Raw genomic sequence first — 27,588 nt, forward strand, 5'->3', positions numbered from 1 at the left:
GGAACTGTCTCATGTGTCATCTTCCACACCGCTTATCCAGTGCAGGGTCGTGGGGAGGTGCCTATCCCAGCTGACAATGGGCGAAAGACAGACTACACCCTAAACTGGTCGCCAGCCAGTCGTAGGGCACACACACAGACACTGAGTGGGAACCGACCCCAGGCTTCCCACACACAACTCAGGCGAGTGAACCACTACACCATCAGCGACCCGGAATATGAATTAAGCAGCAAAATCCACCCACTTTTATCCATCTCAGCAGGCAGCCATTTTGTCAGCCACATATAACACCAATTTTTTTACTTGACTTCCATTTTGATAATTCCAACACACCGCACATAACACTTACTGAGAATTTAGCATCTCCATAAGACAAGATGAGAGGTGACATGCCCAGAATACCAGCTTTATTATTGACAGGTCACAGACATGGGAGGGGAAAAAGAAAAAAAAACTTCAGTAAAGTTTATTCATATTCATTACCAACGATAGAGTCCTCACACAAAGCAGACACACGTGCACTGGAGTGTGTGTGGTCATGTCAGTAGTCCTGGCTTGCACTCACACTATTTCAAAGTAACTGAAAGCACACTCTAGTGTTCCTTCTGGCGGGATTGCGAGGATTCTCTGTCTCACATTATTTACACTCACTACACACCTTTCAATACCAAGAATTTGTCAATACTTATCAATAAAATAAGCATCATATCATATATAGTAGGCAAAAAAACAAAAGCAGACAGAAGCAATCTGGTCAGGTTTCAGAATGGCACCAAATTGAAAAGGGGCAAGGGGGGCAACCAAAAAGGTGGTCGAGCTTGTGATCATTAATTTGGGCTCACCTTGAGAACATAATACTGAACTCGACCAATTCGCAAATCTACTGAAATATACAACCTGAAACATGTCCAAAAATTAACATGGTAGTTTCCACCAATCAGTGAGGCCTGAATGTTGCAATTGGCCAAGGAAAAATGGGGGGGGACCTGAGCATGTGTTGTGGGTGGGGGAGCTTCTTGTGTTCTCAGGACCTGCACACGCACCATAGAGGAAGGCTGATGCACAAGTACCTTGTTAAATAGAAACACACACACACACATCCGAAAAGCTAAAATGGTCTTTGGAGAGCAATGTCAGGCTTTCGTCCGTCCGTCCATTTGTTTGTCCAAAGACACAAAGAAGTCTGTTTGCATAGCCAGACAGTGGGAAGGAGCATCTGAAATGGGGAGACTGTGGCAGTGGTTGGTGAAGAAGCCTTGGTCCATGTGCGTGCGTGCGTGCCAGCTGGTCAAGTGACGCTCCTCCCCAAATGAAGGCCCCACACCCCCACCCGCTCACAAGGTAGCCTCTTTCTGCCGCTCGCGTCCGTTAGACGTCTTCTTGACTTTGGAAATGCCCTCCAGAGCGCCCGACTCCGTCACACTGCACACATGGAAAATCAAGTCAGTGAATCGGAATGTTACCTTGACTGCCATTGATGGCTGTAGACATCAAAAGACTGAGCTGGCAGTGTACAGTCTAGTCAAATTCAATACAGACCTCCGCCAAGCACTTAATTACAGTGCATCAAGAATGTATTCACATGGCTTTTTCCACATTTTGTGACAGCCTTAATCCAAAATGGATTGGATTTTTTATTTTTAGTACCCGCCTATAGGCCGGTCCGCCTCTGATTTTAAGCGGGCTACCGTCAGCGACTGCAAACTTCAATAGCAATAGCAGAGGCGCGGCATTATCCTCTAAAGCACCAACGACGTAAGTTTGGATAAACTTTTAGTAGTTCCCAAACAGTATCAAGGTGTTCTTACATTTGCAAGAATTTTGTACTGCACTGGGCATTTTTAGGCTATGAAAAACGTACACAAGAACAACTTTAATTATTATGTTTATCAAGGCAGAATTGTTGCTACTCGTCTTGTATTGGATGTCATTAAATTGCACACGTGCGTTTTGACACTGGTGACGCTGGCTTACATTTCATCCATCTCCTCGTCTTCTTCATCCTGGGGCAGCTGGAGATAAGGATTGTTGGAGGCAGGCCGGAATTTGTAGCCCGTCAACACGAAGAAGATCAGAGTGGATACCTCCACCAGGAACTGAGGAGGGAGGATGAAGACCAACATTAAAAATTCCACCGCCGCCATTTTGTTTTCTTTTAAAAGGTACCTCATAGCACCACTGCCACTGGAAGGGCATGGTGACCTTGAGCAGGATGGCGATGATCCTCGTAAAGTAGATGTAACAAACGATCTGAAAGGTGAAGAAAACGAATCAGGCAACAGGAGAGAAAAGAAACGAGGTTTAAGTTGAAGGACAAATCTCACCATGACGTAGTAATGACGGAAGAGCTTGAGCTTCTCCAAATTCATGGCAGCTGGAGGTCAAAGTCAAAATCAAATTCATCATTCGGTTGATTGCAATTCATTTGACAGACTCATTTAAGATGCTCACCTTTTCCGTCTGTGCTCGAAGCCTCTTGGAGGTGCCGGATGGACCTACAAAATAAATGGGCAGTACTTTCACGACAGGGTTTTAGTTTTAAGGGCAAACGCTGACTCATCACATTTCCACCAAGTAGAGTGGTAGCTGTGTAAGCTAGCTTGAGATATGTAAACAGCGTGGCATCACAGTTGTGTGACACGGTGACATGCCAGTGCAAAAGGACACAGTAAAGAGCTGAGCACATTCACCATTTTGTGCGCTTTTTCTTGTCTTCTTTCCCCATATCAAAAAGTGATTGCTCTGTCATCCACTCAACAGACTGCCGTGTGTTTAGCTCTGCCAGTTGGGTACCTTTGCAGATGGTACCTGGCTACCTTTCTCAAATATTGACAATGGAAATTTCTGGAACAATGTTTTTTTTTTTTTTTTTTTTTTTTTTTTTAAGAACAGCAGTGGCTAAGGCATTAGGATCACGCTTCACATCCTGCTGCTCATCTTGGAATGCACCGGAATGTAAATACTTCATAGCTGAACTAAAAGGCTTCAACTAACAGTGGCCTGCATGTCTGTGTCGGCGGCCCGGAGTTCACTGACGCAAATTTCATAATGTAAATAAATGGGATGAAATCAACACGTTCTTGACTGATTGATTTATTTTTTAATATTTACTATTCAATATGTTGAGTTTTATCCACTTAAATTAATCAATCGCCATTGCTTTTTTTTTTTTTACTACGCTGTGCACGTTTTTTAAGCACTAAGTACGAACAGTGATAATAGTAATGCTCTGCTGTAGCACTGATTTTTTTTTTTTTTTTTTCTTTTTAAATGCAGGACGCTGAAAACTGACCAGACGACAGGGAACAGGATGGCGCCGCAGCAGATGAGGTCCACCAGGAAGAGGATCTCCCTCCACAGGGGGTACTCACTGGAGCCTTCCTCTGTGGACTCGATGATTATGTAGGCCACGTTTGCCAGGCACTGCAGGTGTGAACACGCAAGCAGGTCAACAACAGCAACTATAAAAAGGACTTCAGGACCTTGCACGGACCTTGCACGACAAGTTTCACCTGCAGGGGGATGACGATCATGAAGATTTTCTTCTCCTTATCAGACAGGATGTACTTGACAAAAGCCCAGCCGGTGCCGATCAGTGCCAGCGTGATGAACAGCAGTGCCCCCTTGAGCCTGGGAGGGGGCGTTAGCAGAAAGCTGTAATACGCCAACACACTCGGGACAGACGTGGACAAAATGAGACGGCAGGCTCACAGATGAGTGATATAATACATGACGGCCCAGCCTTCGATGGGATGCCCCTCTGTGTTGATGAAGTGATAGTTGATCTGAAAGACAACAAGAAAGGTCACATGAGAAGAACTCAAGAAAAGCGACAATGTCCACACAATGCTAACATTGATTTACTTGCCAATTCCCATATTTGGCATTATAATTGATTAAATAATTCAAATAACCAATTAATCAGCCGATTATTTAAAGAAAAATACATTATGAATTTAAAAAAAAAAAAGGTTTTTGGTCTCTTAATGCTAACAACAACTTTGTCCTTTAGTATTTGTTTAACTTTACAATGATAAATGTATGTACAAAAACATGGAAAAAAAGTTACTGTCAACCACAAGCAAAAGCAAGAGTGCTCTAACGCCTTTGGGAAAAGGCCATCTGAACCCTGAAGAAAGTCAGATCCAGAAAAGGCACAATTTAAACCCAAATGGTTGGTTTTCATGTTCACATATAAATTCTTAAAATTCCACACTGGCCAGACATTTTCCACGACAAAATATTAATACGTATTCTTCAAGGTTATAATGGTTTGGTTTGTTTTGTTTTTCATTAGAAGGTGTTTTTATTTAATTTTAACTTTTGTTTTTCTTAAGTTAGTTTTACTTAGATTTTAGAGCGGGTTTGCTAGTTTTTACTTTTTTCTAAAATGATTTTCTTTAGCTTTTACGAGTTTGAGTTGTTGTTTTTTTAATATATGGAGTATTTGTCAAGTGCAAAATTATACAACACATCACTTGGTGTCACATAAGTAAACTACAATTGTTGGAACATTCTTCGTCTGTATAGCTGAACAATAATACTGACATAAATACATAAATTAACCACAAAAGCTCATGTATGAAATTAATTGTCTTATTTTTATAAATGTAAAGTTTTTTTTAAACGCAGGTTAAACTTCAATTTCATAGAAAATTTGAACATTTTTTTTTACTATGTTTTATTATTTAATAATAAAGTCATATCAAGGGTTTACCAATTAATAAAACCACTCATTTTTCTATTCATTTATTTTTTGTGTGTACATGGCCACAGGTAGTGGGTGCCGTGGTTTAGACTCACGCTGTGGAAAACCAGCGACGTGGACTTGGTGAAGGCCAGCGCCGCCATCAGCCAGTGGATTTTAAAGACGCTGTACCTGCAGACGCAACACAGCCAACATTGGCGATCGTTCCAAGCCATCCTTAAGTGAGAGGCCTGCATTCAGTTACTTCCCGTACCTGTGCTTCATCAGCGTGTACACCCACACCATGGCGGCGGCGAAGAAAACTCCGGCCATGCCGATGTAGAGGCGCGAGAGCGGGATTTCGGCCGCCGACAAGAACCCTCCGGGATTCTTCTCTGTCATCTCCAACTGCGAATGTTAAAGTGAGAGATTTAAGATTAAAGATTTAAAACAAGACTAAAAACTAAAAACTCACGGTGAAGGAGTACGGCAGGTTGATGCCAGGCGCCATGTTCTGGCAGTAGTAGAAGTTTAAGTTGTACAGTCCTTCGGCCAGCAGACCCAAAAGCAGGTGAAACTGTGGAAGAGGAGGAGGTGCTCAGGGCCAATCAAATGCAATGTCACGTGGTGATGTGTTGAAGGTGCGCTTACGTTGAAGCCGTAAGTGTCATTAACTTTCTCCAAAGCTAGTGTCAGCTGTTTGGTGGACGCCAACTAAACGCAAACACGTTAGAGCATTCTTACAACCATGTCACGGACGCGGGAGGAGCCAAAAGTCACCTGGAATTCAGTCGTCTTTTGCGCCGTCTGATCTTCCTTCGTCTGATCCGCAGGCTCTGCATTTGTTTTCACCTTCACCTCATCTGCTGTTTTGTCAGACGTCTTATCGCCGTCTTTCACCTGCTCCGCCGGCTTAGCTGGAGTCTCAGCAGGAGCCTCTCGGACGGACCTCTGACCTGAATCACACAAAGATCCCAATTTGGAACTGCTTGCAGATAGCAGTACATTTATGTTTATTGAGCAAGTTAAATTAAGGCCAACAAAATAACACCCTTCTGTTCGGCTAGCAACCATAGCAGTATGGCACCTAAAAAGCTGACTCAAAACTGAATAGAAGACAAAGACAAGACAAAGAAATACAGTGGAATCACTAAAACTCAAACATCACAAAGTACAACTCCGACTTCGCGCTGAAACTTCAGTTCTGTGAGCAACCAAAGCAGGAACGGCAAAGTATGACCCATGGGCCACATCAGGCTTGCTCCTTTCTTTAATTCAGCCCTCTGGACATTTATATTATTAAGAGCCCTGAAATATTTGTTGCATGTCCCTTACCCACAACATCGTCCTCAGTACACCCTCCCAACCCCTGTAAAATTGATTAAGCTAAAATATAAGTGACGGTGAAAAAGACACGGACCTTTCTCTTTGGTCTGCACATTGGCCTTCAGTTTGCCGGTCAAGATGTTGTCTTGGTCTCCGAGGACACGTACGTTGACACTACACAGCGGGAGCATGGACAACATTAGAAATCCTCTCACAATGCCATTCAACACCCACCACCACACCCACCTGAGACTGTTGATGTCAATGAGAAACAGGATGAGAGGTTCATTGTTGGTGACTTTAGTGAGTGTGAGAGGGCATGTCTCCGTCTCTTCAGCCTGTGGAAGGTGGGAGTGGGGGGGTAGAGGATGTAAACAAATGAATCACTGTTACATTATCACTGCCGTCTAAAGACAACCCTGCAAGTCACGAGGAACAATGAACAATGTATTTCATAAAAACACACCACCAACAAGAGATATTAAACCATATACTGTATGTTTGAATGGCTTCTTATAAACGACACATGACGTTATGCAAACAGGAGAGCCATGATGTTGGCAAACTGAGCCCTTTGGCACTGTGACATCATTTTCAGTCAACAGCAAGTGGCAGTACAAGGCAAAATGGCAGCCCCCTGAGATGGACAAAAATGTGCAGATTTTTTTGACTTTGAACTCATATTCCAAAAACGCAATATTAATCAGAAGACCGCGTTTAGACTAATAGTTTTGACTTGACTTGTTTAAGAACCACTGTGCTCGTAGATGGACACATTTGACATAGCTCCTCTTTTCGTTTGTGACGTCACTCAACTCACACTGTAAGGCAAGGTAATGTGTGGTTTAGGCTTGGGCCAATTACCGGTGTTTTAAAGTCAATCCTTCAATAACCGCTTAGAGTCAGTCACCGGTTATGAGTTTTCTCTTTTTTGAGGGAACTCTAACCAGGGCATATGATTGGCTGCTTGCAGAGTGGAGTAAAAAAGCAGTCTCTTTGTAGTTAATTGGAAGATAGTAGATTTTTTCTCTCTCCTTCCCCGTGAGCAGAGAGGGGAGGGGTGAGCAGTTATGCACAGAGGAGAAGGAAGACAGAGGGAGCACAATGAAAGAGACTGTGCAAACATGGTGGCCTTTTTGGTGATGAACGCATCAAGGCTTAAAGCACCTGGCTAAACATGTCTCTAAAGCCTAAGGTCGAATTTTGAATCACCCTCTTAAAACCTGAAGTTTTCCCAGAATTTCAACACCTACAAAATAATTTTCAGCCCCTGTAGCAAATCATTCCAAAAGAATTTGAGAGTTTAGACGTGGCTTTCACACAGGCCTGAGTTTATTATTTACTGTTTCAATCAAAAATGTAAAAATAAGTGAAAAAAAGTGTCGGTGGAAGAGAAGCGCTATTTTTGATTAAAAAAAAAAAAAAATCAAGTGTAATTACCATCCTCTATCCTGTTACAAAGTCATCGATATCGTCAACGTCTACAAACATATATTAACCCATTAAAGCCGGGATCGCACAAGCGCGTTTCTACCACTAAAGCTGGAAGCAATGTTATGTGTTTCTCCCTTTAAAGCCGGGAGAGCATATTCGTCATTTTCTTTTTAAAATCCAATTCTCGGTCTCTAAGCCAATGAAATGCATCAGAATATACATGTGACGGTCATGCTGAAAATTATGTGATGGGATCGGGGTACTCACTGTGTAAGACAAGACTCCACTCACACGGGCCCTGGAGAGGCTGAACCCCACCTGAAATGAAAAAGACAGAAAGAGAGCATGTGTAGTGAATCACATGATGAAGACAGATGGCAATCATACAGCACATGTGATTCCTTTTCCCCAGCACAACACAACTTGTTGAACAAAACAGCCTGCCATTGCAACTGTTGTTGAAGACAGCTCATTGTCAAGCTTCCTTACTGGGTGTGCGGTGTAGTTGACCAGCTGCTGTTGGAGGCGCAGAGAGTGGAGGTTCACGTCCAGAGTGCCGTTCGCATAAAAGCCAAAAGTGTTGAGGTGGACGAAAAAGCGAGTTTCATTCTGGTGATACACATAAAAACAACCAACAATCACTTGTGACGCACAAACAACTCCATATCAGTCACTTTGTTTGTGCTCATTCAGGCTGGGGGGGAAAAAAAAGGCAACCATGATTGCCCCGAAGTTTCGCAAGCACCATGTTACAGCATTTCCATATTACATATAACTCCATTGTACTTTACAGGTATTTCTAAAATAAAAAAAAAAAATCACATTTTTTTTGTCAGTCATTTCAGACAGTGAAACTCTAATCAGTAGGGATGGGACGAGACAAAAATCCCACGAGACGAGATGTCTCACGAGATTGAGTCAGTGAGAACGAGACGAGATTTTTGCTAAATTTTGAATATAAAAAAATACCTAATGTAATTTTTTCAGTTTTCAAAATGTTTTTTATCGAACCGACTGCAAGAAAATTAATCATCTAGCTCTAAATTGCAAATGCAAACAGGAGTCACTTTCGTTACATGCTCTCAATTATTGCTGCAATGACAGCTAAAGCTGAGATCTTTCCTCTTACTCAATACTTTGACAAAATCCAACTGTGCTCGTGGGGCTGTAACTCAATTGTATATAGTGTTTTATGTTAATGTATTGGCTTTATTTCGTTCTAATCCCGCGAGATCTCGTAGCACGAGAACTCGTCCCATCCCTACTAATCAGCCAATCATGGCTCAGCTTCAGAAAACAGGTGAGCCGTGATTGGTCGTTACCTGAGCCCTGAGTAACTGTGATGTCATTTTCAGTTGACAGAAAGTGGCAAAATGGCCCGAGATGGCTAAAAACAGGCGGATTTTGCTGCTTACCTCATATTTCACAAATGCAATATTAATCAGAATACCTTGTTTAAGGTAATTAAGGTGCATAGAACATTTTCTTGTATAAGAATTTTGTGGGGTGATTTCTCCCTTTAAGTGAAGTGTGATGTTTCCACATTTTATTTTCAAACAGGGCTTGGCACCTGTCCACACTGCCAAAGGTTCAAAAAGCTGGACCATGGTATTGTGATTGGCCAGCAACAAGATGAAAGAAATCGGACCGAACAACGCAGATGACTATAAGTCAGTAAGCCATCACCATAAAAACACAAGAAATACAAACTTGAACTACTCCATGTAGACGAATCCATAAAAAACAATAGTTGAACTCTGAGATGACTGACAAAAATATTAAATTTCTTACAGATTTTATTTTTAGATGTACCTGCTTTGAGTTGAACTTAGCAGGCCCAGAATTTACACAAAGTAACTTTGTGAGGAAATTGACAATACATAGTCATTATGTCAGCTAATATACCTTTTTGTGACATTTGTGTTCGCTGGTGTGTGGTATGAATGTTGTAATGAGAAAACAAACACGTGCCATCGCTGAATAAAACTAAGAGGCTTATTAAATATACAGGCGTGCTAGCTGCCCGAGCTAACGCGGCTGTGGTTCGCCGCAGTTTGCTGACTTACCTTCAGATTGAGTTTGTGTATCCTTGCCTTACTACCATCCAGAAGAAAGACGAGCAGTAATGCAGCCACGACGCCAGCTCGGTGCGCTACGGCCATATTCCCGCAAAAAGAGAAGCTACGCTACGAGCCAAAACGATGGAAGGAGAGGCTGGCAGCCCCCCCTACCCTGTTGCTAACGGTCTCACAACAACACACCAGGGCAACGTAGAGCGATGATGGCCGTCGAAATTGAAGTCGAATCGCGTCGTGTTGTCAAACAAACACCAATGGACTGATTTGCTGTGCTTTCATCGCGTCGACAAAGCAACGGCAACGTACGGCTCCTAGCATTTAGCAAATTAGCTCATCTCGCTTCCTGGTGTTTGACTATGCCAAACATTCAGCAAGGAATGGGCGTCGATGTCATCAGTCCTCGTCACGTTTGTGACATCACAAGCGACAAAACAACAAAGGTGCTGTTAAATTGATGAATGTGTTACTGTATTTAATAAATAATGTTTATTATTTCCTAACAAGCCGATCGAGTTTTACTTCTTCAAGCGGTGCTATCTGAACGAGTCTAGCCAGTTTTTGTCATGTGACTCGCGGTGTTGACCGACAGCAACTTCCGGCTCCACGTCCCCCCGGTTGCGATGGATGATGACGTCATATGAGTGTAACAAGTCTGACACGTGGAACCTACACTATACTGAGTTCCACAGCTAGTTGTCGTTATAGTAATTTTACAAAAATAACAACTTTAACATTATATGGTCACTTTTCCATGACTTTTTTTCTCTTGGTGACTGATACAAGCACTAAATTTGGCAAAAATAACGTACTTTTTAACACAAACACCACCGTTTTATAGATTCACTCCTTTAAACAAAATTGCTGCCTGTTTTATTTGGTGATATTGACTGGTAAATGATTAAAAAACAATCTGGTCATCATTCAGTTCATTTGAGTCACAATTCCACAAGACACTTACTCAAAGGTATAGGTGCTTGAAGTGCTGTGATGTGTCAACGTGTTGGTTATGAATTTTAAACATATTGGGCCTTAACTCTCAAGAAGTTGTCAGTCGTTCTTATCATCTTTTCATCCACAGCTATTTCCACTCTATATTTGATGGGCATAGGTCACTCACCTATAGGCCCGTCAAAATAGTTTTTGTATATCTTCCCCAAAACTATCACAATGAATAATATCAATGTTTTTTTATGCTGATATTATGATAGAGCATCTTAAATCGAGTAAATCCTTTTTAAAGACCAAATAACTTTTTTATTCTCAAGGATATTGAACATTGGCATTGAAATCTAGAATAATAAAATATCTTTGATCAATTAAAATATCTAAGCACTGGTATAACAGATTCGTGTGTATATCTTGATCATTTTAGGAGTTCGGATTTTCACACACATACATTGGCTACTCTGGAGCTCCATGCCTTCTTGCCCAGTGTTGCTGCACTCCACACCATTATTCTTGACCCTCCCTTCCTTCCTCCCACGATATACCAACAGAGAACGCCCATGGTGCCTTTGAGAGGCCGAAGCAAAGGAATTGCCTGATCATCAGCTTCACACACACACTTACACACACGCACGCTGTCCCATAAAAGCCCGAAGTCCCTCTAAAGTCTCACAGTGAGGCGTTGCCGCCTGCCCAAGTTACTGTACTTACGCACTGTATTTTGATGCAGAATTGCTGCTGCTGCTCCAGAGACGTCACCGGAGATATAGAAGTACATTAAGGATGTGTGCCTCAAGGTCGATCGAGGTCATTTTGCTGCTTCACTTGTTTTGCTCAGGTAAGTAACATCAACAGGGGGCTGGGACTCTGGGACGGCTCCCATGAACAAAATTTGAGACGTGAGAAGTCCAAAACTACTGAGAATATATTGATTTGGATGTACAAAGCCGTCCCAGTGCTGTAGTGAAATGTAAGGAACAGCATTGGATAGAAATAAAACTAGACTAACAGTAGTGGGGAATGTTGAGTATTGCACGGTATTACAGTAGTGGGGAATATTGGGTATTGCACGATACAGTAGTGGGGAATATTGGGTATTGCACGATACCAGCATCGAACCAACAAGGGGAGAAAGAGGAACGTTAAATACAAGCAATTGATGGGACAACAAGAAACACCGGGACAAGACACAAAGAGTTGAAAGGAGCTGATTGGTTAACACGAGAGACCGGGTTGACGAGCTGTTGGAAACAATAACATTACGAGACAGAAATGGGTGAAAGAAAACGACAAAAACTAAAAGTGAAACCAAATCAACAAAAGGCAGATCTTGACAGATAAAACAGTATATGATATGTTACAAGAAAAAATCCTTTTAAATTGCTAATATTATTTCAAAGTACAGTAATTGCAAATTATTATAGGATGCTACAAGATTTTATTTTTCAGTAAGAGTATATCAATGTACAATATTTTCCAAATAATTACATAGAGGTATAATATATATAATTTTACACTGCAAGATGATTATAAATTGTTTATAATATTTAAAAATAATTGTATATTATTGTCTTACAATACAACATTTTTGTGCTTCAATATTATTTCTATTTAAAAATATGCCTTTTGATTATGATACAGCAGTATAATATATGATAAATGTAAAAACAATAAACAATATGTCAGGACATTGCAACTTTAGTTTGTAAATTAAAATAAAAAATAATTATCAATTTATGTAAAATAATAGTACAATTATAATAATTATCATGATTTTTATTTATATGGCATCTTTCAAGGGACCCACCCGAGGACACCTAACACCACAGCATATAAAGTATGTAAGAGCATAGCAGACATACGTAACTCGTAGCAGCATACGGTAGCTCTTCTTGTGTCATATTATTTAATCATCCATCCATCCATTATCCAAACCGCTTATCCTCCCCAGGGTAGCTGGCGTGCTGGAGCCTATCCCAGCTGTCTTTGGGCAGAAGGCGGGTCGGAGCCTGAATTGGTTGCCATATAATTTTAATTATCATCAGCAGCTTTCTTCACTGATTAGCAAGGTGAAATCGGATGGTGATTAGATGGTGTGAAGTGTTAATTTGAAATCCATCCATGTTCCAGCCATCCATTTTCTGAACCTCTCATCCTCCAGGTAGCCAAACTAAGAATTCAAGTTAATGATCCAAAAATAGAATTCTATCATCCTTGGCGGAGGTCTACATGCTATTGTGCGCCAGTGTAGTGTTTTCAACACAATACTAGGCAAATTAATGCGGAGATACCAAAATTATCATCACCTCGGCTGCGCACCGCATTACCCGCGCAAGCTAGCCAGCCGCTGAGCTGAGAGGGCTGCCCGTACCATAGTCACATGTACTTAAAGCGGAAGTCAACCCAAACATATATTTTTAAGAATATGTTCTATGCAGGCCCACTAGTTGAAATACAGCATTCTGATTAATATTGTGTTTGTAGAATATGAGTTAAACAACAAAATCCACGTTTTTAGCCATCTCTGAGGGTGGCCATTTGGTCACTTCTGTCGACTGTAAATGACATCACACACCCTCAGGGCTCAGATAACGGTCAATCATAGCTCAGCTTCATAAAACAGGTGAGTTGAGATTGGTTGTTATCTGAGCCCTGAGGGTCTGTGATGTCATTTTTTCAGTCGACAGAAGTGACAAAATGGCCACCCGCAGAGAGGCTAAAAATGGGTGGATTTTGCTGCTTAACTCAGATAGTAATGTTGCCTTGTTTCAACTAGTGGGCCTGCATAGAACATATTCTCGAAAAAGATGTTTGGGTTGACTTTCCCTCTAAAGCCATTTTTGCTTGCACAGAGTAGTATACGATGACATCATCAACATTCAACACACATCCAAGAGTCTTGTCAGTCGCAAGTCGTGGTATTTACATGTCAAGCGCGCGTAATACAATCTTGCTCGCTCCTCTCCATTATATTTTCAACTTGTCTGTAACAGGAGAATACTATAGATGGGCAACTGTGTGTTTAGATCCATGACCTATGACTGAGACCAAGTGTTCTGATGTAAGGGAGCACATTTTGATCTAGAATACATTGATGGTCTTGAGGGTGTCAGATTTAGCAAGGCGCCACAGAACATAACAGAGGCTGCTGTTTGTTCACAGTAAGTGCAGTGTTTTCTTTGTGTACACAGCACAGGCGGAATCTGTTACCCTTTTTTTTAAAGAATTAAAAACGTAGTCATCACTAAATAACGAAGTAATGAGACTGGAATTTTCCGAAATGCAGGCTAGGACAAAGTCTTATTTTGGTTGAAGCACTTTGCTCATGAGGAGTTGGCCAAAATACCCGCCGAGACGAGCTAAAAGCTCACTGAGAGTCACAGACATCATTTGACTGCAGTTATTCCCTCAAAAGGTTGTACAAGAAAACATTAAGTTAAGGGTTAATCATTGTGGGCTTTTCTTTTCAATAAGAAATGTTGTGTCTTCATCTGTAGTGCCAGCCAACTGTTTTCAGCACAGCGCAGCACCTGGCAAATTATTGAGTTGATAATTTTAAAGTGGAAACAGAAAAATGTTGAGTCCCTGTAAAGTATCTTGTCTGATTTATGTTTCCCAGAACCATAGGAAATATTGAGGCACACAAAATCTCATACACAAGCAGAATCATCAGCATGAGGAGGGAGGAGAAGGCGTTTGGGGTCCAGTGGAACAATGGTAGTAGAAAAGAGGAGCCAGTTCTTTGGAGTTGGGCAGGGTGTCCTTCCTTCCTTAGAGGAACACATTGGGTGTATTCAGCCTGCAATAAAACAATGGTACACAATAGATCATCTAAAAAGAGTCCGATTTCACGAGATGGCAGAATTCAATTGACCTTTGTCTGCCTCGCGAAACAATGACTCATATGTTGATTTCCAGCCGCAACGGAAAATGAATTAGACACAGCATTTTATTTCACTTAAAATTAAACGAGTACAGTGTACGTGTGTGAGGTTGCTGAAAAATGCAATGTTTACACATTGCAGGCGAAGCCACTTTTTGCATTGTTCACCATTTGCTGAAGTGTTGCTAATTGTAAAGTGAGTCGAGTTCACTGCCATCATACAGGGCTCGTATCCCGAGTCTGTGCTTGAAAGTCAGAGTAAAAAAAAACCCAAATCCAAACGGTGTCTTGTATCTCGAAAAATGTGCAAGTCGGGTCCAGTCGTCCCCACTGAACTTCCTAATCACTTTTATGTTCTTTGTTTGATTTTCCTCCCTCTGACAGCTACCTCATCTCCTCTTTCCCTCGCCACCACCCAAATCTCTCCCCCCTTTTCCACGGTGCTGCCATCGCCCTTGCTCAGCAGCCCTTCAGTTGGCGGAGAACAGGTGGATTTGGTGGAAAGAGCCCGCTGCCCTCTCACTCTGACCCCCTCCAGCCTGGTGGTCAGGTAAGGCCGGACTCCAAATTCTGCACAACATTCACCGTAACCGGTGGCACAAATGATCAATTACTCTATGTGTATGATTTAGGTTTGGAGATCCAGTCCAAGTCAATTGCTCTGTGCCCATGAAGGACCTTTATTTGCTGGGATGGGTGGCCACACTGGTGAGAGCCATCAGCATTCCATCTAACCTATACTGTGATTGGTTGTTGAACAGTTTTACAGATGTGATTGACGGCATTCTAGGTGGTACCAGATCCCACCATGGATAGCTTTCTAGTGTGGAGAGTGGAGCACATGACAGAGTGGAGTATTTCACCCATGTGCTATGCGGCGTCAAACCTGGAAGGGCCCTGTCACCTTCATCTCCCGGTCCTTGTTTACAGTACGTTCTAATACAATTAATGTACATACACAGTACAGACATTAAACAAAATGGCTGCTACATACCTAACCAATTTCCATGCAACATGTGTTTATATTTAAAGGGCAAATCAACCCAAACGCATTTCTTTCGAGAATATGTTCCCAGCAGGCCGACTAGTTGAAACATGGCGTTCTGATTAATATTGTGTTTGTGGAATATGAGTTAAGCAGCAAAATCCACCCCTTTGTAGCCATCTCCGGGGGCGGCCATTTTGTCACTTCTGTCAGGTAACGACCAATCATGACCTGTTTTCTGAAGCTGAGTCGTGATTGCTCGTTCCCTGAGCCCCGAGCAGTTGTGATGTCATTTTCAGTCGACAGAAGTGACAAAATGGCCACTCCCAAAGATGGCTGAAAAAGGGGGGATTAACTCTTATTCCACAAATGCAATATTTATCAGAATGCCTTGTTTCAACTAGTGGGCTTGCATAGAACATATTCTTGAAAAAATATGTTTGGGTTGACTCCCTCTTTAAGGTATTGTTTCACTATTAAACTCCATTTATATTTTTAAATATGACAGCCTACATGGTTGATATCAACCATGAGGATCCCCCCACCATCCAACCCGATCTGGGGGGATTCAATTTGAAACAGCAGGAAAGCTCCTCCATTAGCTTAATTTGAAATGCTAAGCTAAATCTATTTCCCACAAAACCTTCCTGTTTCACAATAAAAGCATTAATAATTCCTTCATTTATTTCATTAATTTATAAAGGAAAACAAAAATGATGGGTGAAAGCATACAATGAAGGAGGTCTGGGTTCTATATGCTTCAGGCTGACTCTTCCATCCTTTGCTCCTGCTTTGTGCAGAACCTCCAGACAGCGTGTCCCTCAGCTTCGTGAACCACACGGGCTCATTGTTGGAGCATCGGCAGTACACTCTACGGTGCACCGTCCACAACGTCGCCCCCGCTCGCAAACTCTTTGTGACCTTCTACAGAAGCCAAACCCAACTGGCTCGACAACATTCATACGTGATGGAGGAGACACCCGTGACTGAGGTCTTCACGCTAGACATCGTGCCCAGAAGAGAAGACGATGGTGACGACTACTGGTGTGAGGCCGAACTACAACTGCACCCAACGGGAACACAGCAGCGTGTGGCGGTTGCATCGGAAACCACTGTCCTTTGTAAGTGCAAGACAAAAGATTTATATACCGCAGTAGAGAGTATGGGTGAGAGACAAAGGTCAAGACAGAATAGCAGACATGGTCCCTCTGATGAGTTCATTTTTTATCCTATGCATCAAGATGATTGCTAAAGAAAAACCTCAACATCATTTCCACAACCTCCAGCTTTGCTTCCTGTCGTTTCTCCAGAGCCACTATTTCTAATCTGTACATGATGGCTGGTCTCACCACTGTTTTAGAAACTTTCGCTTTCATCCTAGCAGAGACACTTACGTCACATTACCCATGACACTTTCCTCCACCCATTCCAGCCTGCTTGCGTCCGTTTTTGTCACCTCCTTACCACACGCGCCGTTGCTCTGGACTGTTGACTCCCAAGTTTTTAAAAGTCCTCAAAACTCACTTCTCCCAGTAGCCTCACTCTTCCTCATCCAGCCTCTCATTCACGCACATAAATTATGTTTTACTTGCGCTAATCTTCCACCTAAACGTTCCCTACCCTGCTCTCACTGCAGATCACAATGTCATCTGCAAAAATCATGGTCAGTCTAAACAGACCTGTCAGCCTATCCATCACTATTACAAAGAGGACGGTGCCTAGCGCTGATCCCTGATGCAGCCCAACCTGCTACCCTGATACATTAACTGTAGCACTGTAAACAGCTACCACTCTCAACTTTCTCTTCCTTTTATGCGGGAGGTGGGATGGGAAGGCAACATATTACTTCAACAGTAATGTAATTTTGAAACTGGAAATAAAAAGATAAGGGAATTGACATTTCAATTTTTTCTTTAAAATAAAAATTAAAGCTAATATAGTGACAAAGCAAAAGAATGACTATTTATTCTTGACATGTTCATGCATTCACTTGTACCTATAGGGAGAATTTAAACAACTCAGGAGATGGCCAGCAAACAGCTGGTCAAGACATATTCGCAATAATAAATCCAATAGCAACTGTAACGAAGAACCATGAAAAATTCTTACCGTTTTGAAGAATTCTTATCGTCCTCTCCTTCCCACAGTTGGCCCGCAACTGCTTTGTCCTTCAAAGCTGCGGGTAAAGATGGGCGAAAGCCTGCACTGCGAAGTTCGGGGAAACCCCGAACCATCGGTCATCTGGCTCAAAGATGGCCGCCGGGTGATCCCGCCCACCCACTCGACAAGAGCGCATGCGGGCAAATACACTGTGTTGGCCACGGGACTCTTTGGACAGAGGAATGTGACAGTGGAGGTAGAGGTGGTCACCAGCAGAGGTAAATTTTGTTTTTGCTACTTTACAATGGAGCATCGTAAGTGTTGCTCTTCGGATTAAGAGCGTTAATATGTCAATGTCTTCCCTTCATAGGCAAAAGCACGCATAGAAGACATTTCTTGCTGGCAGCCCTGCTTGCACTGACATTGAACTTGCTGTAAAGCTTAAAAATAACCCAATGGGGTTTGTGATTCAAGTCTCACTGCTGTTGGGACAAACATCTCCTGCTGGGAGGGGTATTTGTCAGGGAGTTTTGGTCTCGTGTTCACTTTTTTTTGGTCATAGCCCATTACGATGATTTTTTTTTCTTCCAACTCCAGCTCAAGAGAACTACTGTCCAGGTACTTCTACAACCCCAAAATGTCACTAGTCATGTACTAAAAGTTAATTGTTTCAAAAAATGTCAAAACTGTCAATAAATGTTTTGCTCCATGCTTTAAACTTCAAAATGCATCTAGAAGAATGTTTATTAGCTGTAAGGAAGGAAAAAAAGTAGAGTTCCCACAGTGACAATATAAACAATTGATACTTTCATCCCGCAATGGAAATTAGTTGCGATGATTCGAGAAGAGACTGAAAACCAGTTACAATCTTTGAAAAGTGAGTCTTCTAAATTTGACACACCACAGAGTTGTTGGAAACCCTGCCAAATTTGGATTGGTAAAAAAAAAATTCTGCAAGTACATATGTGCCTTGGGAAAAAAAAAAAAGCAACTGTATCTGCTCTCAACTGCTGTGAGTATGTCTGCTGAATGCATGAAACCATGCCCAGCTGAAAAATGTTTTCTCCTTAATCTAGAATCCTTCATATGCCTCAACATGTTTGAGGCAAATATGTTCACTTCAAGCTTCCGGTGGTTCAAATATATCCTACTGGGTCATCGCAGGATTTTCCACGTAGCGCTAGCCACCAACTAGCAGCCTTAGGCCGAGTATTGTAATAATTAACTTGCAAGCGCACCAGATAACCACTAATAGACACTTGACCTACATCACTCGCATTTTAGCTTTGACCATCATAATCAGGAAAACTGAAATGGTAAAAAAACGTTTAACGCTAAAGTATATTTCCACAATTGAGTACTATATAGTCTTTGCACCAAACAAATCTTTCATTTATATAAAAAAATATACTCTAATTTTTGAAGTACTGCAATATGTCAGTGTTAAGGCAATACATGCATGGTGTACGTTCATACTCAATATATTCAACATTTTTGAGTGGGAATATAGTTCAATGTTCTGTGGAGACAATCATGCGATATCTTTATTTTTTCAATTCAATCTTAAAAAAAACCCAAACATTTAAAAAAAAAAAAAAAAAAAAAGCTTTCAACTTTTTTTTGAGCTACTATATGCCTAGGCTGTAACAATGTTTGACTGCAGCTACTGTCCATCTCCATGGAAACACTCATGGGATGTGTGTGAAGGGAGTTAAGTGACGTCTAATATGAGCTCTTGAATGGATAAATCTTTGATTTACTTCGCGCAAGCAAGACATGGGAGAGTTCATTCAATGGTATCAGAGCTCATCTGTAGATCTGGTCCAAAATTTGCAGAGGCACCCGTTGAGTCTAGCTGTAGTTTAGGCAGGACCGCATGACACAGCAGGCCAGCTTCTGGAAAGGTGACTGGGCTGCACTGAGGTGGCGGCGGCGGCAGAAGCGGAGAGCTCCCATTTGCCGCACTCAAACTCCATTGCTGAAGAGAACTTTTGTATTTGGCGATAGCGGCCGCAAAGAGGTCATGTGAGGGAACCTGTGGGCCCAAGGGAGCCGTAGCCTGGTCAGTGAGGAGCTCTGGCGGTTCATCATAGGGTGTTGGTGAAGAATCGGAATCCAAGACTATCACTTCGGCATCCTCTGTGACCACGTAGGACGCGCTTGAAGCTTCAACCAGTGAATTTGCCTCATGAAGTTGTACTTTGAGTGGCAGTGGTTCGGTGTTTTGATCAGACACCGATGGAGCATTGCTTGATAACTGCTTCTTTTCTGATCTGGATCTCTTTGCTCTGTTAAAATATAGGGGAAAGTTTCATTGCATGAATTAACTGGCTGGCTGATAGTAACTCTTTCGATAGTCAGAATTTTGTATTATTAGGGGTTTTTTTTGTGTGTTTTTTTTTTTTTTCAAGGTACTTGTAAACATCTAAACCAAGGGTCGCCAACATGGTGACATGAGTAGCGGGCCAGTTCTAAAAATGAGCTCACTAGTGATGGGACGTTGTGATTTCCTAAGAATGTTGTAGAAGTGATTATTTGAAAATGTAAACACTTGCAGAAATGTATAAAAATTGTGTTGTATATTGATATTCCATCGGTTTCTGAACTTATTAAATCATTGTTGACGATTGTGGGAAATCAGTGTGTTCAATCTCTTCACATGAATTAATACATGCCAATTCAAAGTAATGTGAGCAAATATAAGAAGTGTGTATCAAACGGCAAACTCTTCGCATTTATCAGTACCCAAGTAGCTCTTAGCATCAAAAAGGTCTAAACAGCGTGAACAATTTTAATTTCTTATTAGGTTCCCTGTAATCTGCCAATTTCCCAGTTATCACAACTATACATCAGAATCAGCCCCCCCCCCAAAAAAAAAAAAAAACATCGGTCATTACGACTGGACATTTGATGTACTCACGGAAACGTCAGCTGGAGGCCCAATATCTTCCTGCTTTCCCTAAGCAGCACCCTGAAGTCACAGGCATGATTTTATGCAAAAAAGTAGAACCGACTGATTAATGTTAAACAGTAGTGGCACTCATCGCATACCTGGACTGCATCCAGCCTTTAGGCCAGAGAGGTTTGATGTCCTTGACCAATACGGCCTTGAGGTACTCCTCCAGCTGCTGCCTCTCTTCACTTTCGCTTTGAAATACTGAAAGTTTTTCTCTCAGCACGTGACACAACACCTCTCTGCAGGCAGAATTGCCACAATCGAGAGTTGACTTTTTTTTTTTTTGCTAAGTCGATGATAGTTAAGTCAACAGACTACTTGATGACTTCAACATTGTTCAGTGCTGTCCGCACAACTGCTCGGAACATAAATACTGCACAGCCAAACCATTTTCATTTCATCACCTGATCTCCTCGTTCCATTTGAACAACTTTTTGGGACCACCTCCTCTTTTTGCCCCCTTCTCCTCCACATTGTTCCCTTGGCCACCTTGCCTGAGGTCACTCCTATCCTCCATCGTTCTGAAAACCAACATAACCGTCTTGTGCGTCAGAATTACTTGTCACAATGATTCAACAAAATGGGAGACTTTTCTAAAAGCAGTCACCTCAGGGTCTTGATTTGCTCATATTCTTGACACTGTTGGTTGAAGTGCATAATCTGCTCGGGCATGGCTCGCCCGATGGCCTCCTTCAGCTTCTGCATGGGATCCTCCACGTTTGAAAGGCCTTCCTTGGTGCCGGGGGTGGGGAGGGCGGTCAACAAAACAATACTCAGTTTTTAAAATAAATAAATAAATAAATAAATAAAGTGTGGTTCAATCAAGCTACTCACTGCAAGCTTGAGTTTCTTGACACGTTTCAGGAGCGTCTCCTTGCTACAGGGCAGGAAGGACGACAGGTGCGTGTACACCCGGGAGCGCAACTGGCCGCCGTGCTCACGACATTGAGACTCTATGCTGAAGATGAACATAGGGCACAAGTGAAAAGTACACACAAGGTCATCTTTGGGTCGTTTGAAGCATGGATGGAAATGGGACGGCATAGAACCAGTGGTGGTTTTGATTGTGTGCAATACGTGCTGCACAGAGCATTTTTGGGGGGATAAATGAAGAATGGACATTCTACTACTCTAAGTGACTCAGTAAAATGCTGGAACAGTTGTTTTTGGCAAAGGATAAAGAGCAGTATTGTTATATCATCTAAATGTCTAGCTACACTGTTTCTTAAAATATCCTTTGCTTCTAAAACTCACACTACAGACGAATTACTAGCATGTCAATTATGTTTTGCATTATTTGTTAGCATTAAGCTAAGCATACTGTTTCATAAGGTAAAACCGTCTCTCTTAAATATGCAAGGTATAGCTTTTTGTTTTATGTTTAATGCAGCGCTTCAATTATTTTCTGTCAGGCAGCTCGCCCCACTATTTTAGAGGGATTCGTTTAGTGACAGTACCGACAGTAAACCTAAGCGTTCAGCATGAAGACTCTTGAGTTTAATAGAGTTCACTGCCACCATAGAGCGCTCATACCAAGTTTGTTCATGGCGTGGCAAGTGTATTTTTTTTATTTGTCATTCAGTTGAACTATTATAACAGTGCTGATTAAAAAAAAAAGTGAGTCTACTTGCATGATCTGTCACATGACAGATTGGGAATCAGTTTTCATGATGTGGTATGAGTGCTTTTCCCAAAGTTTTTTTAAACAAGTAATTGTACTTCTACTCAAGTACAGAATGAGAGTAAATTGCGTGACTCACTCGAGCAGGACAGAATTGATTTCCGGGGTGAAGAACTTGAGTTTGGACTCTCCCTCCGAGGTCTTGGCTGCCTGCACAAAAAAAAAGTGCGTTCAGGTGTACATCCGTACTGTAGTGCCGATAACATGCTGTGACATCATCGTGTCTGAGGCCAATTGTGCACTTTACCAGCATCAGTTTCTTGATGCTGTCCTCCAGGGAAGGTGGGAGTCCCTCGGGCAGGGTTGTGCACTGAAGAAATGACACAGACTCCGAATGAGGTTTTTGTGGTTGGGTCATTTTTTTGCTTGGAGGCCGTGTTGCATCACAGGATGCTCCAGGTAAGTGGGGATGGTCAGTTCTGGGCTGGTTTGGAGGTGGCGCCTCCATTAAAGACTGCGGTGTTGATATCTCGTCGCCGACATCCAACAAACAGTCCAAGTCGATGTCAAATTCCACCGTGCTGGCGGCCTGGAGAAATGCCTGCTCGTCTGTGGATCCGATCAAGCTGAGCAGCGGGTCGGCCAATCCCGAGCCCCCGCCGCCGCCCGCGTCCGCCGGGCACTGTGGCACAGGAGTTAGCGGAGCGCTCGCCGTGCGCTGATGAGCTCTCGCCATTTTCTTCCGCTCCAGCTCCTTTTCTCGCCGGAACTTCTTCAGCATGCTGGTGACGCTCAGAACGCCGGACGCTTTTTTTTTCTTCTTCTTCATCATCATCAGCTCATCCCTCGCTCCAAGCTGAGATGCAACTCTGCGAGAAAAACTACAGCACGTCACACGCATGGTAAACGTAACTTTTAAAAGCCTCACCTAGAATTTGCATTGACGTCGTTTTTATCCTGTAGAACTTTTCTGCATCTTTTCCTCTTTGGCATCTCTTGACCGTCTTTGAGTTCACGTTTCTGTACATTTGGAGCAAGTCTTATCACATGGCAACTTGGGCTATCCGAATAAGCCTTAAAGTGTCACTGCAGCAACTGCGTGTTTAAGTGAAGAGATTGTTGGCCTACCTTGGAGGTCTCTGGCGTTCTCTCTCCTGTGGTCCCGTCATCCGTTTCAGTGTCAGAAACCTGGCGGAAGTGCAAGACGCCAGTGTTGACGTAGAAGCCTCCGAATTTGGTGGTGATAGAGGACGGCACAAACTCATCGTACTGTGGAGTCGACGAAGTTGGGACGAGACATTACACAATGTTAGATCCAGGTGACATGACGATGCCAATATTTTGAGTCACAAGGTGTGAGTCAGTAGCACAGTAGACACTCACAGGTTTTAATAGAAAATATTGATATCCAACTAAAGAGCTGTATCAAAACTAACACCAAAGTGCACAGTACAAAGTCTTTCAAACAACTGACCTAATTCGAAAATATCAATGTGAGTAACTATAGTCGTAGCTAAATTATATTAAATAGGCTTTGTGGTGAAAAGCGTTTTGCACAAATTGCCAACACATTGATTTGGCAAGTTTTCACAAAGTTTCATGCATTTGTAAATTCCATGTTCTCAAAAATACGTGTCGCACTCATTTGACTGCTTGAGCATTTTCTAACACACAAAATGACTTTTTATTGGATATGATTGTCATTGTTCACCCTAGGGGGGGACAAATCAGGTGAATGTAAAACATAAGGCTGGACGATTTTATCGATAACTCGTTTTATTGGTTCACATTGATTATAGGTGAATAAAAACTCTTCCCCCGCAGACAATCGGGACTAACGGACGACCCCTTGCCCCTATTGAGCTGTTAAATTGAGGTTCCACTATAGTGAATAAAATGTTTTTGTTTGCACAATTTTGCACTTTTAATTTTAAGTAATCTGTTCAATGTTCTCATTTTTACACTATGGCCTACCCTTGTTTTTGTCTTGTTAAAAAAAATATTTTAACCCATTCAAAAATGGTTCTATTAAAAATACAAACTACATTTGTATTGATTTCTACCGTTGGCATGAAAGGATTACGTTGATATATGTGCTATACATATACATTTTTAGGCCATGTTGCACATTAAACAAACATTTTACACATCTTATTTACTTTTTATATCCTTTGTGTGAGACCTGACTTAATAAATTCTGATAGTCAAATTTCAATTCAGGGAACATCCTGATGTGCAAACAAACCATTAGGAACGAATCTGTATGATGAAGTGCAAACATTAAATTAATACTCAATGACGGTGTCCATTAAAAATGAACATTAACAAATTTGTATAGGCAGACTTTGTGATACAGCTCTCATTACGTTGGTCAAATGCCACATTTGGGAAAACGGCACTCACTGCCTCTGAGTTGTCAATGAAGGAATCCTCATCATCGTAACCATAACCGATATCAATCAAGTCCTGAATGCGGTCTCTCTTTTTCTTGACTGTCTGCAATTAAACATTTTGCTTGTTCACATCAGCCCAAAAGACGACTTCTTCGGAGGGCAATGACAAAGAGGAAATTAGACAGCTACTCACATATTTTCTCTCCATCTTCCTCGCAAGGTCAGCCATATGCTCATTCTCCCTCTGCTCCTCCACTTCAAATCTGGACCTAGGCTGGACATCTTTTATGTTGCTCTTCTAAAAACGTTTATCATAGTGCTTGCCGATTATCATCCATCAGCAGTCAAGTACGTTTTGTAAGGTCATATTTCAACAGCAAATTTGAAAGGTTTTCATAACTTCTAAGTCCTCAAACTTACTACATGTCTGTCTATTGCCTATTTGACTTCTGCACTCCAACAATGTCTCTAAATGATTGCTCGATTAATTTGATAATCGATTAGTTGTTGAATAATCTTGACATCTACTTACAGGCACTCATATGGACAATTTAGTCTATTTTTGGAACTCACACAGGGAGAGAACATTCATATTAAGAATGGCATAATTGTGGCTGTCTAAGGGAGATCTGAAGTTCATATTCATTTAGTCATTTTATTTGAATACACGATGTGTCGGGACAGGAGGATTGTGCTCAGTGAGGGAAATTCAGCCCCACCCTGATTTTCCCAGCCCCACCCATTACCCACGTTCTGGCGCCGCCACTAATTTGAACAATCCAATTCAGAACTGTGAGGCAGATCTGCTAATTGCTCACATACGGTGCCACCTTCAATACAGTATTATCAGACTAATTTTCACCAACATTAAGACCTTTAATTTGCACACATCTACTTTATATGTGATTCTACATAATTTCAAAAATGGAAAAACCTGAACATTATACCTTCTTATTTGAACATTACAAATAGATTATCTAAACTTATCTAAAAAATTGTTAACACATCCCATTCCCACAAATCTCTTGATAAGGATCCAAAAATACCACACAAATTTCCTACACAGATCCACGTGATTAAAATAAACATGTCCGAGCTAAAGCATCACAAAACAACGATGCAAACTTGTGACTCCACATTCTTCACCACCAACTTTAAGATTGCCCAAACCTTTCACAGTTTACCTTGTTTTCCAACAGCTGAGTATAACTAAACTCGGTGAAGCTGCGCTCATCCGGCTCAAACAACGCGACGACCAGGCGGATGGAACCCGACTTGCAGTCCGCTGTTGGACGGGAAGCATCACCGCGTTCTGGCGGCGATTTCGGGACATGGACGCTTCCGTTGACCGCACAGGACTGGACGTCAGCGGGCAAAGAGGTGAGCTGAACTCGCCGAGGCTGCGCCATCTCGCGTGGAGAAGGCCCCGGGTGGATGTCGTTAACGGTTAAATAGTGTCAGGTGTGCTGTTACCGGCACAACATGCCTGACACTCTTCAGTCATAGCAGAAAGCTAATTTTACATTGCTGTCCACTCTGTATTTAGGCCACTGGGATCCATCCATTATCCCCATAATTCACATGAGTGTGCTAGCTAACTAACTAACTAATTAACTAACCTGTAGGCCTACATCAAGTAGGAGATTCCACCCGCCCACTTTTCAAAATGGCTGCCAGTGCCGCTGAGTCAGAAAGAAAAAAAGAGAGCACTATAAAATACATCACAGCACATCATGGCACTCCCCCCAGTTACTTAAGGATGACATGTATGTGACACGATTGGACACCTTTTGTAAGTGCTGTGACCTACCAAGACATCATGTGCGACGTCACGGTTGCATCGTTTCCTCAAACAAACAGTGGAAGGATTTGGAACATTAATTGAACCATTCAATTTTTATAGCACTTGTCCTCATTAGGGTCATGGGTGAACTGGATCCTGGATCCTATCCCAACTCACTTTGGCCGAAAAGGCGAACTACTTCCTGGACAGGTCACCATCCAATCACAGGGCACATATTGAGACAGACAACCTTTCAAATTTACATTCACACCGTCTTCTCAAATAGTGGGGGTGGGCCCCCCTGGGGGATCGTGGTGTGATTCCAGGCAGCATGCTTATTACTAGAAGCAATTGTAATTGCACATTCACAACAGTAGGTGGCAGTGGTGTTCTCATTGTTAGCGTGTGCTCATTGTTAGCTCTAAAGCAGGGGTGTCGAACTCCGGTACTCGAGGGCCGCTGTCCTGCCTGTTTTCCATCTCTTCCTGCTGCAACACACCTCTTTCAAATGATCAGCTCATCAGCAAGTTCTGCAAGAGCTTGATCTTGATCCTGATCGTTTGAATAAGGTGTGTTGGACGAGGAAACCTCTAAGTCTCTAAGACATGAAGGAGGGCTGCCCCCGAGGACTGGAGTTTGACACCCCTGCTCTAAAGTGTAGTTGCTTTTTTTTAGCACCGAGCATATGCACACACGACATAGCAGGATATACTGTTTGAAGTGCAGTGAACAAACAGCATAGAAAAATATTTAACACAGATGAAAAGAAAGGCAGAGAGAGGCCAATAAACAATGTTAATAATGTTATTCTTTGTTGTAAGTTGATATATATTTCTTCCTATTTCTTTAATTTCGATATGGGTACAATGTTACACAGAGGTGTACCGGTAATTGTAACAATTTTATAGACAGATTAGTCACAGCAGAGCATTGGGGGGGACGTGAAATATTTTCTTCTTCCTGTGGGGGCGTAACAGAAAATAATTGCAAAGCAGTGGATTAAGGCGAGTGGACCACGGCTGTATATATCAATGGACTATGAATTGGCCCCTCGTGGCTGAAGCTAGTGGGAAGCCATTTTAGGTTGCCACTGTTACTGACAATTTCTGTTATTTTATTTGCTGAAAACACTGTTATCGGTGCATGTTTTACGCTAGCACCCCTGTATGGCGTAATGAGAGCCTCTCAAAGAACGAACCTCATTGTTTGCATCGACCATTCAAGTATATTATCTCAGTATCGTGAATTGTGACTGACAGGTTAGGTTTACACTTTCCAGTGAATTTTGTCCTGATGGGCTTTCCTTTCATTTAATTGTTGATGGTTCTGACAACATTATGTAGAGGAATCTTCGACTGGCACTCAGATAGACCTTAATAGAGAAAATTTACAATGGT

The 27,588-nt window shown here is 42.0% G+C and overlaps 3 protein-coding genes across 5 annotated transcripts; 1 reads left to right on the forward strand and 2 right to left on the reverse strand.

Moving 5' to 3' along the window:
- Positions 1–390: 390 nt before the first annotated feature.
- On the reverse strand, positions 391–10,131 carry gpr108 (G protein-coupled receptor 108). The gene is made up of 18 exons (XM_086032592.1): positions 9,514–10,131; positions 7,937–8,056; positions 7,715–7,765; positions 6,260–6,351; positions 6,108–6,187; positions 5,468–5,643; positions 5,339–5,401; positions 5,163–5,264; positions 4,962–5,095; positions 4,804–4,879; positions 3,712–3,785; positions 3,513–3,630; positions 3,293–3,423; positions 2,452–2,495; positions 2,325–2,374; positions 2,167–2,250; positions 1,975–2,096; positions 391–1,422 (listed from the first exon to the last, which is right to left on the reverse strand). Exons 1-18 carry the CDS (start codon positions 9,607–9,609, stop codon positions 1,335–1,337), a joined length of 1,701 nt encoding a protein of 566 aa, XP_085888718.1. The 5' UTR covers positions 9,610–10,131; the 3' UTR covers positions 391–1,334.
- LOC147146152 (uncharacterized) lies at positions 8,854–20,075 on the forward strand. Its single transcript, XM_086032595.1, has 9 exons — positions 8,854–8,916; positions 9,008–9,117; positions 11,201–11,308; positions 14,738–14,903; positions 14,986–15,061; positions 15,144–15,282; positions 16,139–16,459; positions 17,486–17,716; positions 17,809–20,075. The coding sequence occupies exons 2-9, from the start codon at positions 9,108–9,110 to the stop codon at positions 17,874–17,876; spliced, it is 1,119 nt and encodes a 372-aa protein (XP_085888721.1). The 5' UTR covers positions 8,854–8,916; positions 9,008–9,107; the 3' UTR covers positions 17,877–20,075.
- On the reverse strand, positions 18,297–26,579 carry LOC147146153 (ubinuclein-1-like). Of its 3 annotated transcripts, none has more exons than XM_086032591.1 (13): positions 25,593–26,032; positions 24,602–24,682; positions 24,419–24,511; positions 23,144–23,284; positions 22,944–23,035; positions 22,323–22,896; positions 22,155–22,225; positions 21,229–21,352; positions 21,002–21,126; positions 20,799–20,915; positions 20,490–20,633; positions 20,359–20,409; positions 18,297–19,726 (listed from the first exon to the last, which is right to left on the reverse strand). In XM_086032591.1, exons 1-13 carry the CDS (start codon positions 25,815–25,817, stop codon positions 19,225–19,227), a joined length of 2,340 nt encoding a protein of 779 aa, XP_085888717.1. In that variant the 5' UTR covers positions 25,818–26,032; the 3' UTR covers positions 18,297–19,224. The 3 variants fall into 3 exon arrangements, with proteins under 3 accessions (XP_085888717.1, XP_085888715.1, XP_085888716.1); XM_086032589.1 differs by having other exon boundaries at positions 18,338–19,726; positions 24,602–24,706; positions 25,593–26,579; XM_086032590.1 differs by having other exon boundaries at positions 18,339–19,726; positions 22,323–22,884; positions 24,602–24,706; positions 25,593–26,027.
- Between the last annotated feature and the right edge of the window lie 1,009 nt (positions 26,580–27,588).

Source organism: Filicampus tigris, chromosome 6, assembly GCF_054856515.1.
Source record: "Filicampus tigris isolate MCC_2025a chromosome 6, RoL_Ftig_1.0, whole genome shotgun sequence".
In the NCBI taxonomy this organism is placed as follows: Eukaryota; Metazoa; Chordata; class Actinopteri; order Syngnathiformes; family Syngnathidae; genus Filicampus; species Filicampus tigris.

What these genes read in the sequence shown, in the direction of transcription:
- LOC147146152 (XM_086032595.1), top strand. An exon ending in TCTCCCGGTCCTTGTTTACA is followed by an intron (nt 15,283 to 16,138) that starts GTACGTTCTAAT and finishes TGCTTTGTGCAG; the next exon opens with AACCTCCAGACAGCGTGTCC. An exon ending in ATCGGAAACCACTGTCCTTT is followed by an intron (nt 16,460 to 17,485) that starts GTAAGTGCAAGA and finishes TCCTTCCCACAG; the next exon opens with TTGGCCCGCAACTGCTTTGT.
- LOC147146153 (XM_086032589.1), bottom strand. Translation starts at nt 25,817, where the DNA reads ATGGCGCAGCCTCGGCGAGTTCAGCTCACCTCTTTGCCCGCTGACGTC. An exon ending in GGAAGATGGAGAGAAAATAT is followed by an intron (nt 24,512 to 24,601) that starts GTGAGTAGCTGT and finishes GTTTAATTGCAG; the next exon opens with ACAGTCAAGAAAAAGAGAGA. An exon ending in TCATTGACAACTCAGAGGCA is followed by an intron (nt 23,285 to 24,418) that starts GTGAGTGCCGTT and finishes TCGACTCCACAG; the next exon opens with TACGATGAGTTTGTGCCGTC.
- gpr108 (XM_086032592.1), bottom strand. Translation starts at nt 9,609, where the DNA reads ATGGCCGTAGCGCACCGAGCTGGCGTCGTGGCTGCATTACTGCTCGTC. An exon ending in ATGACACTTACGGCTTCAAC is followed by an intron (nt 5,265 to 5,338) that starts GTAAGCGCACCT and finishes CCTCTTCCACAG; the next exon opens with TTTCACCTGCTTTTGGGTCT. An exon ending in ACCTGCCGTACTCCTTCACC is followed by an intron (nt 5,096 to 5,162) that starts GTGAGTTTTTAG and finishes TAACATTCGCAG; the next exon opens with TTGGAGATGACAGAGAAGAA.